The sequence below is a fragment of the Vicia villosa genome, linkage group LG4, assembly GCF_029867415.1.
Source record: "Vicia villosa cultivar HV-30 ecotype Madison, WI linkage group LG4, Vvil1.0, whole genome shotgun sequence".
Classification (NCBI taxonomy): Eukaryota; Viridiplantae; Streptophyta; class Magnoliopsida; order Fabales; family Fabaceae; genus Vicia; species Vicia villosa.
This window is the reverse complement of record NC_081183.1, coordinates 193,852,144-193,862,975: the sequence shown is the minus strand read 5'-3', so window position 1 is coordinate 193,862,975 and position 10,832 is coordinate 193,852,144. Positions and strand designations below refer to the sequence as shown.

General features: G+C 32.6%; 2 protein-coding genes across 2 annotated transcripts; one reads left to right on the top strand and one right to left on the bottom strand.

Annotated features, from left to right (window-relative positions):
* Nucleotides 1-497: 497 nt before the first annotated feature.
* LOC131596581 (DEAD-box ATP-dependent RNA helicase 27-like) lies at nucleotides 498-5,279 on the top strand. The gene is made up of 11 exons (XM_058869277.1): nucleotides 498-922; nucleotides 1,010-1,381; nucleotides 1,496-1,579; nucleotides 2,128-2,169; nucleotides 2,397-2,468; nucleotides 2,552-2,851; nucleotides 3,727-3,765; nucleotides 3,886-3,990; nucleotides 4,257-4,325; nucleotides 4,414-4,539; nucleotides 4,943-5,279. The coding sequence occupies exons 1-11, from the start codon at nucleotides 590-592 to the stop codon at nucleotides 5,057-5,059; spliced, it is 1,659 nt and encodes a 552-aa protein (XP_058725260.1). The 5' UTR covers nucleotides 498-589; the 3' UTR covers nucleotides 5,060-5,279.
* Nucleotides 5,280-5,723: 444 nt separating this feature from the next.
* LOC131598619 (protein ASPARTIC PROTEASE IN GUARD CELL 1-like) lies at nucleotides 5,724-6,968 on the bottom strand. Its single transcript, XM_058871202.1, has one exon. The coding sequence runs from the start codon at nucleotides 6,966-6,968 to the stop codon at nucleotides 5,724-5,726; it is 1,245 nt and encodes a 414-aa protein (XP_058727185.1).
* Nucleotides 6,969-10,832: the final 3,864 nt, after the last annotated feature.

The following is a 10,832-nucleotide window of genomic DNA, read 5'->3' as shown; positions in this document are numbered from 1 at the left end:
CGCCATTTGGGATGACTCCTATGTACAACTTTTCTGCAATAAGCCATCTCAGATGGCGCCTTGGTGCATTTTCTAATGGAAAATTGAACAAAAATATACAAGGAGGCGCCATATGAGATGGCTCCTCCTCCTAAAAGTTGAAAGGAGGCGCCATTTGACATGGCTTATTAGGACTGAGTGTGCCATGTCAGATGGCGCCTAGGACTAAAAAAAAGGGAATAAACCATGTGAGATGGCGCCTTGGTGTTAAGGGTTTCAGAAACCTGATTATTTGCGTAATTTTTTTCGAAACGTGGTTATTTGCGTAATTTTTTTTTAATACATGGTTATTTTAAAAAAAAAAATCCAAAAGGGTAATTGAAATAGAAGAGAAATTACATTTAAAAATTTGTGTAGAAATGAAATTATTACATTTTAAGTAGGGATATTTTAGTCATTTTAAAATTTGATTGTTTGGGTGGTTAAATTTAATTAAATAGAAAAACATGTGAAAACAACTAGGGTTTAACGCAGCGCGGCTAGATAGTGTAGTGTTGAACGAAAAGCAGAGTTCCAGAAATTCTACAGGAAACCAAAAGCAACAGCAGTTATGGCCGAAGCAGACTTCGACCACCACAACTCACCTGAGCACGAGAACCAAATCAATGAGAGTAATACGAAAAAGAAGCACCGCAAGAGAAAAAGATCCCGTAAATCGGAACAGAAAGTTGAAAGAGAACAAGAGAATAAAGAAACCGCAGAATCCGAGGAGGAAGAGGAGAAGAATGATGAACAACAAGAAGACAACATCGAAGAAGAAGAGAATAAAGTGGAGAACACGGAGTCGTCTGGAATTATGAGCACCGAGACATTTTCGTCTCTAGGTTTATCTCAGCCTACTTCTATGTCTATTAATGATATGCGTTTCACCCGTATGACTCAGGTAACTCATTTTCCTCTGTGATTTTATTTATTAATTAGTCGCGTAATATGAAGATTTTAATATAATTGATTGAATCATGAAATGCAGATTCAAGCTAAAGCTATTCCACCGCTATTGATGGGAAAAGATGTTCTTGGTGCTGCAAGAACAGGTGCTGGAAAAACACTTGCGTTTTTAGTTCCGGCTGCTGAATTGTTGTACAATGTTCAGTTCACACCTCGTAATGGAACTGGTGTTGTTGTTATTTGTCCAACTAGAGAGCTTGCCATTCAGACACATGCTGTGGCAAAGGAACTACTCAAGTATCATTCACAAACAATTGGATTGGTTATTGGGGGTTCCGGTAGAAAGGGAGAAGCTGAGCGTATTGTTAAAGGGGTAAATTTGTTGGTTGCAACGCCTGGTCGTCTTCTTGACCACCTTCAGAATACTAAAGGATTCATATATAAAAACTTGAAGGTAACTTATGGATTTACTTCTTTATTATATCGATTTGATGCTAACTTATGGATTTATTTCTTTATTATGTCGACTTGTTTGATTCTTACTCCGAGCTCTTTTATGATTGGACAGTGTCTCATTGCTGATGAAGCAGACAGGATATTGGAAGCAAACTTTGAGGAAGAAATGAAGCAGATCATTAATATACTTCCAAAGGTATTGGAACTCATGAAGTTTAATGAAGTCATGAGAGTACATCTTGTCCAATCCCGTGAAAAATAATTTAGCGATTATACTCTCTCCGGCCTAAAAATAAGCAATAAGAAAGTCATATTTGGTAGTCACAACTCTCAAATATAAGCAAAACTTAACTAACTCTACTAATTAATGCTATGGTACCTAGAAGGAGTAATAAGTAATAATAGATAGAGAGAAGTACATTGGAAAATTTTGATTTTTTTAATATCAGCAGCTGCTTGCAGTCAAATTTGTAACATTCTAAAACTTTTTTTTTTCTGACAAAAACAGTGATTCTCTTCTAATAAGTAGGTATATTGTTGGTATCCATTTCCATTTTTCTCATAAAGGTTACAAATATTTGTGGTCAATTTGTTAATGTGTTAAGGTTTTTATGCTGATATTTAGTTGCTATACCCCTCTCCATGTTTTCCTGAGTTTATATTAATATGGTTTCTAATATCTAAACTTTGAGTTTACCTAATTTTTATGAGCATGTCTAATTATCTGCTTCTCATTTTTAACAGAAAAGACAGACGGCTTTGTTTTCAGCCACACAAACAAAGAAGGTTTGTTGTTAAGTTCTATCTTTCATCATGCACCTTTCCCCAATGCAAATCCTAGTTTCAATTGTTCACTCCCTCAATTTTTTACCGCCATATAATTTTTCACTAGATATACACAAAGTTAATGCTTGACAATGCATGTTATATTTGAAAGGGAGAAATCTGAGGAATGCAAGCATATCGGTTACTTATTCTCTGTTCTTTCGAAATGCTTTCTCGTTCAATTACAGGTTGAAGATCTTGCCCGCTTGTCTTTCCAGACACCTCCTGTCTATGTTGATGTAGATGATGGGAGAAAAAAGGTGATGCCTCACCACTTTATAACGATCTCTGAAATTTTTCTGTAGCTTTATCATAGTATTTGACACGTTCCTTATCGATGTAGGTCACAGTTGAAGGATTGGAACAGGGCTATGTTGTTGTTCCCTGTGCCCAGCGTTTTGTTGCTCTATATACATTCTTGAAGAGATTTCAATCAAAAAAAGTGATGGTGTTTTTCTCTTCATGCAACTCTGTCAAATTCCATGCCGATCTTCTTAAGTTCATTGGATTAGACTGTTTAAATATTCATGGAAAACAAAAGCAGCATGCCCGAACAACTACCTTCTTCAACTTCTGCAAAGCAGAAAATGGGATCTTGCTCTGTACTGATGTTGCTGCTCGTGGACTTGACATACCTGATGTGGTATATTTTAAATTCTTGTTAATTTACTTGAATATATTTCTAACCTGCAATGTAATTCAATTCAGTTGTGTCAGATTCTTAAGGTGTTCGCCCAAAACTATAGTACTCAGTCGAAACTTGCATCAACACAATCTTCATTTTTTTAATGGGGTGGTGGATACAAAAGAATTTTTTTATAAAGATAATGAAAAAAGGGGAATTCTGCAGTACTATAGCATTGTTTCCTAGGTGATTGTTGGATATGAGTTCAGTGGTAAATGTTAAGGTACCAAACTTATAGGTGTGACTGTTGGATAATGTTGGATGTGAAATCCAATGGTAAATGTTAGGGTACCAAATCTAACAGGGTTACCAGATAAATATAAAAAATAAGAACCCTGATTTGGTAAGTGAAAGAATGAATAAAGCAGAGTAATTCTTAGAAGTTGTGAGCCTCACCTGTCATAAATACTCCCCGATTTCAACTGATGCTCTTTGTACCTCCTTCCCTGCTCTTTATATTCTTTTGCTACTCCCCAAATATGTTCATGTCCGTGACCCCTTGCTGCCTGTAACTAATGGTGGTAGCCCCCCAACTATCTTAAAGTAACCGTTTTTTGCCCAATTGGTTCCACGAGCGTTTCCATACCCCTCCTGTCCTCCTGTATATTTTCGTAAGTGAGGGCCTATTCCTAACAATAACCTACGAAGAGAAATCAAATAGTACAAAAGTTTGAACATACAGGAAAAAACACATCAACAATTTAATTTGGTTTTTGCTACCATCAATTTTTGAGTTAAATACTGTATTTTATCTGCCATTATGTTTTGTTAGTTTGACAACATTTAAAGACATGTAAAAGGTTTATCACTTTTTCTCCTTTTCTGCTTTGTAGGACTGGATTGTGCAGTATGATCCACCCGATGAACCAAAGGTGCTATTTTTTTTTATCATGATCTTGTTCAATTTTTTTTTTTTAATTTTTAAATTTAACATTCTTATTATATTTATATATCAATGCACAATATAACATATGTTATTTAAATGCTTCCAGGAATATATCCACAGAGTTGGTAGAACTGCTCGTGGGGAAGGTGGAAAAGGAAATGCTCTACTTTTCCTGATTCCCGAAGAATTGCAATTTCTTCGCTATTTGAAGGTTAGATAATCTATTCCCTTGGCTACATATTTAATCAGGTGCTTCTAATGTATGCAGTAGCTTTATCCTTAAAGCTGCAATATAGGTCACCTGAGGAAACCTTAAGATTGTGTCATGCTTATAATGTTAAGGGGACCCAATAGTTTTGGTCTCTTTGGCATTGTATAAAATTAGGCGGTGAAATGTAAATAAAGTATTATATTGCTTGAAAAGTTATTACTAGATTATCCTGGATCAGTAAATTTTAATTTTTTGCTTTACTTCAGGCAGCGAAGATTCCTGTGAAAGAGTATGACTTTAATGATAAAAAGCTTGCAAATGTACAATCACACCTGGTATATTCCTCCTTCCCCTAGTACTACTACTAAGAGAATATTTAACACAACCAATTTTAGCTTATCTTACTCTCACGTGGTTTTGCAGGAGAAGATAGTGGGCAGCGTTTATCATTTGAACACTTTAGCTAAAGACGCATATAGGTCATATATATTGGCATATAATGCACATTCTATGAAGGAAATATTCAATGTTCACCGCCTTGATTTACAGGTACATCTTTTTCATATCATATTTTACATTATGGTTGTTTTCACATTTCTTAAACTTTATGAATATATCCATGCGTGTTAAATAGACAACAAATCTATACTGATCTAGGTCTGAAGTAGCGGGTACAAACATACATTTTCTGTTTATTTTATTATCTAAATTCATAATAGGGTAGACTTAGACTGTAACGATTAAATAAGTAGTAGTAGCAGTAGTAATAGTAATATTGAAAAAAATGAGTAAGATGGCTACATAAAGGATGTTTGGTATTTAAATTCCTCGATAAAGGGTTTATCGTATTGTATGTATGTTAATAAAATTGAAATATCCAGGGTAAAAATGACTGTTTAGATCTGTATACAATTACAATATAATGACGGTACAATTTACTGTACTTGTTCAGGCTGTTGCTACTTCATTCAGTTTTACAAACCCACCGAAGATAATTCTCAACATAGATAGCAGTGCTTCAAAGCATAGGAAGAAAATTCAAAAAGTGGAAGGAGGAAGAAGACGTTGATTTGACAACTTATGAACCATTATTTGCAGGAGACGTGCTACTACCAAGAAAGTTGTTAGGAATCCCAATTTTACAGTGAGATAGATTTTGCAGCTTTGTCAAACATTAAATTACCAAAGTGATTCGAAATTCGAAACTGGAATGTGTTATGTGCAATTTTGAACTGTAATATTATGTTTACAATCATACATTTCCAATTTAGTTAATTTTTTTATAGTAAGTTTTATCATTTACTTTCAAATAGGTTTTGAAACAACATTAATACTCTTGGTGAGCCATCTATATTTCTTTCTGATAGTAAGTTGTTGGTGATATAGTTCACTGGTGGTAAACTTGCGCATGTAGTTAAAATTTGTGCTATATCCTGTGTTAAAAATCGAATAACATTATATATATTTTTTGTTTCTTTGTGAAAATTCAGCTACTTCGGAGTTCAATTCAAACTACTATGACCAAGTCACTCAATCCTCTCCCAAGCTGGAACTTAATTTTGACCATATAAACTGTAAAAGATCGATTAAAATACAGATCTTAAAAAGTGTAAAGCTTATTCACTATATAGTAAATTGGCTAGCTAAGGGGAGGCTAAAAATCTCAATGTAAGAACAAATCATATAGATAACATATTAGTATCAAATAAATAACCAATGCTCCTGTTAGTCTCTTAACACTTATTGAATGTAAGAACAAGGATCTGATTGACAAGATCATACGTCAACAAAGTTCCTTGGAGTTGGTTACTACCAATTACTGTAAGAGCAGAACTCTTTCCTTCTGCAAATGATAGACAAACAATGCCTTCTTCTGGTATGAAGAGTAACTGGTTGTTGTTCAACTTGTAAGACACAAAATTCTGACCTGCAATATTTCCATTTTGAAAGTGAAGCTCAATAGAAGGAAACACATTAGATGAATCATCTTTATAACAAAATTCTAACACCTCATATCCCGACGTCTTTGTACGATTATGATCTGTTCTAAGTATCTCTGATCTGAACACACTATAAGCATCAGTTGGTAAATAAGTTAACATTGTTCCTATATCTATGATAACCCCACCATCATAGTTCAAACCATAACCCCAAACTCTAGATTGAATATCTAACATAAACCCATCAACACTTATACCAACAAATTGCAAAAAGTAAAGAAAAGGGTATCCACTGTTCTCTGTCAAGGCAACCATAATGGAAGTATTATCACCAACAACAACACCATGTTGGTCCATTTCTGGTGGAGTATCATAAAACTCAAGAGATGAAGGTTTGTCCGATCTTTGGCTTACAGGACAAAAAGAAAATGCCTTTGCTTTGAGTTGACTCTGAAGCGAAAGAGGACCACGCCCTAAACCCAAAACACCTGAGAATTGAGTTCTAAATGGACCCTCATATGAATCTCCACAACCTATGATGAAATTCTTAACCTCTATACCAGAATGTTCAAGGTTAAGCGTATCGGTGACCATTAGACCAAATGAATGAGATTGATGGCTAGCACCATATTTCACATTGTATCTACATGACCAACCAGTGCTGTTTCCAAAAACTTCCCTCATCATTGGGATCAAACATGTATCTGAGTAGCTACCAAGTTCTCTAAAGGTACTTGATGCCCTGGTGTTAAAGGTTGGGCGTTGCATAGGGTAACAACTATTACATGGGTCACATTGTGACCATGAAATTGGGCTTCCTATGTCTACCATAACAAGTACAATTTGTACTGGAGTACCAATCCATAAGAATATTGCATATGCATTATCTATTGGGTATATATCTGTTGTGGCTTCTTTCTGAGGATGTTGAATTCCTTTTTGATATAATGGGATACTAATTATTGATCTAGATGCAGAATGAGACAGTTCAAGTGTTGATAAAATTATACAACAAAAATATGTTATCAGAATATTCATTTCTATATTAGGTAAAAGTAAATCTTATTTGGAAATATTGCTTTTGGATTACTCTTTTGAACTTATAAATTGCTATTACATGTTTTTTATTTAGTATTATTGTTCTAAGTGTTGTTTGATGAGTGTGAGGTTTGGTAACTCATTTCATTTGCATGATTCAAATGAAACATCCGAGTAGTCATTATAAAATATCTAGAAAAGAGTCATTATCACGAGTTTTTCATTACAAACCTATCCAGTTTTTGAGGTGTATTAAGGTTCTTTTTCTTATAAATTTTAAAAATATTTTTTAAATTGAAAAATATTAGAATTTATTTTAAATTGAAAGGTCAATTTTAATCTCTAAAAAAAAAATTATTAAAAACACATATTTTTTCAAAAAGATATATCTAAAAAATATTCTTTTATAAAAAGTTATTCAAAATAGCTTTAAATTTAATTGATTTTTTTTAAAAAAAAATTAATATCTGAAAAAACTATAGTGAAATATCCAAAATAATTATTCATTAAAAATAATTTAAATAATTTTTTATTTGATTTTTTTAAATAAAATAATGTAATATAAATATTTTTTTTAAATGAAACAAACAAATTCTGAACCTATCTGCTCAAATAGATTAATTTTTTCTTTTTTGATAATTAACATTTTTTAAATATATTGGTCAACTTGGTAAAGGGTGGGATGAAGGTTCTTACATCTTAGAACTCTTAGAACTGTTATGTAACTAGTTATTCTAAAAGATATTTGATTTAATTTGTATTTTCTTTAAATCAAGCTCTCAAATTTATCATTTTAAATATTTTTTAATTTGTAGAATAATTTAATCTTCAACAGTTTTATAAAAAATCTATAAATTATTTTTTAGTGTGACAATACTCTATCACAAATTTTTTTCAATAACTAACTCTCGTATCTTATGAAATAAAATATCACTATGTTTGGATCGTTCATGAAAATTTTAATTTTTGTTTACAATAACAATTTGTGTTTGTCAACTCATATCATTATTATTTACCAAAAAATATTCCATCAACAAGAGTAACTTGGATCTCTCGAGTCCAATGTGAATAAATCATTTTTTTTCGTGTTTCGAATATTTTCTTCAAGTTTTATCTAGAACAATTTATACCCATGAGTCAATATATTAATTCTATCATTTTTACCTCAGTTGTTACTTCATAATTTGTGGGTGTTCCGCATTTCTTTTGCAGAATTACAATGAAAAAAAAATCATCAATACCAAGAGAAATGGTAATAATAGTTTTAGCTTTCAAAGTGCACGATACCTTTTCTTTATCCTCTTTGGTCTAAAGATCTCTAGGTTTGTTTTTTACAATATCATTAACTTAGTATGTGGGAACAATATGACCATTTTTTAACAACGACACACATATCACAATTCACTCCCTCTATAAAGATTTTCACCTTCTTTATAGAAATTATTACCCATCGGTTGAGTCATGTATTAGAGGGATAATACAAATTAAAAATAAAAATTATAGAAAAAATGCATTTGAAAATATGAACTTCGTACTTCAAAATAAATAAAATTCAAGATAAATAAAAAAAAGGAAAAGAGAAAGACGCGAAGGGAGAAATAGCGACCCTAGACCAATTGAATTAAAAACATAAAATGCAAAATCTGGGATTTGAAGTGAGGTCCCTAGTAGTTATATTTTCTCGGCTTTGGGAAAAACTGAGGGTATAGGTTGTATGTTTTATTAAAAAAAAATTAAACATGACGCTCCCAAGACATATACCTCGATTTTTGGTTGGTCGAGGTGAAAGCTTTGTCATAAAATATATAATTTATAATAGTGTTAGGAAGAAATTTAGCGACACATCTTAAATCTTTGGTCAATTTGCTAATAGACAACAAATTGCAATCAAGTTTGGGCACATACGATACACAATTTAGAGTAATACCTTTTGAAATAATAACGGGACAAGCACTAGTAAGTAATATCTTTGGAAATAATAATTGGACAAGTACTAGTAACCTTTGACAAGGTGCCATTAACAATTGTTCTTTGCTGAAAGGATGATTCTATTCCACCTTTTCACAGGTCTTCGATTGCTGCCAATGCCGACTAAGATTGTTGAAGTAGTTTGTGATAGAGGAATTCCCATGTTTTAGATCATGGACGAGGCTTTTAACTTCAAAGGTGAAAAATGTGTTGTCCATATTGGAGTTCTTTTCTTTAACTGTATCCCACATCTCTTTGGCATTATCATAATACATGAAATTTTCTCCAATTTCATTTTTCATAGATTTGAGGATCCATGACATGGCTAAATTTTTTTCTCTTGTTGCCACCTTTAGAGGCGGGGTTCTCCTTTATTAGGTTATTTTGAATCCTCTATGACATATTTCTCTTTCCTTTTTCTTGAAGAACATTTGGACACACCTTTTTCAATGAAGGTGAATTCGGCCATTCAACTTATGACTAGTGACGAGAAGTGAAACCCCATCTAACGAGCTGTCAAAATTTATGTCAGTCTCTGTGGGTGTGTCTTCTATTTCTCTTCTTCCATGGTTGGGTCGATGAAAGAGATTAAGAATGATTCAAATCTAGCTCTAATACTAAGCGGAAAATTGATTATTTTATTCACTTGATTGTTAAAACTGATATATATATATATATATATATATATATATATATATAGGGGACGACTCAAGTGAGAACATTTGGTTATTATGAGAAATGAGAACAATGAATCACGACCATTAAATTTTGATTTTGTTGATTTTAATGAACTGGATTGATTTCTCTTTCTATGTTGATTTAAAATAAATATTAAGGATTTTAGAAAGAGAAACCAATCCAGTCCATTAAAATCAACAAAATCAAAATTTAATGGTCGTGATTCATTGTTCTTATTTCTCATAATAACCAAGTGTTCTCACTTGAGTCGTCCCATATATATATATATATATATATATATATATATATATATATATATATATATATATATATATATATATATATATATGGCAATATATTTAATTTTGTACAATCAAATAATGCTGAAAATTGATTCTCTATAAATGTTATCCTATCCTAAAACAGGAAATAAAATCAAAACTCTAATCCTAATTATTACATACTAATAGTTGTAAAGTCAAAATCCTAAGGATCTGCTTTTGACTTTTTAATCAAAAAAATGTAATATAATTGCTTTAATGTAGGGGTGGTAAAACGGGCCGGGGCCCGCCGGGCCGCCCGCGCACCCTTTTTAAATTGGCGGGTTGGGTTTGGGACTTTATAAAAAATTGTTTTAAAAAATAAGTGAAAAGTTTAATTAAAAGGTAAAAAAAGCATATTAATCTATTAAAAAAATATAAATAAAAATAGGCGGGTAAGCCCGCCACCCGCCAACCCGCCATCTTGGCGGGGCGGACATGATTTTGATGCCCATTTTACTTGGCGGGCATGCCCGCCCCGCTCGTTTTTTGGCGGGCATAAGGCGGGGCGGGTAATGATGTAATTTTTTTTTTTTTTGAATTTCAAATATACAATTCACCCTTTTATTGTTTGGAGTCATTTGGTCAACAAGTGACATCAGAGCCTAACTCATGTTATAAGGCTAAAAGTCTCAAGAGGTAGTATGATGACTTTAAATTCTACTTCTTTTAACAAGAGATTTTTCATGAAAACACCTCAAACTATGTTAGTAAGACCAACGTGCAGCCCTGATCAGACACAAAACAAGAAAGAAGAGCCACTTGATAAGTTATCCCTTATCTTCCTCTTTATGGTGTGGCATCAAATCCAAACTTCATAATGTTATTGATAACACTTGTTGGAGCATTGGGAAAGGAAACTGTGTTAATTTTTGGTATGAGAACTGGTGTGGAACCA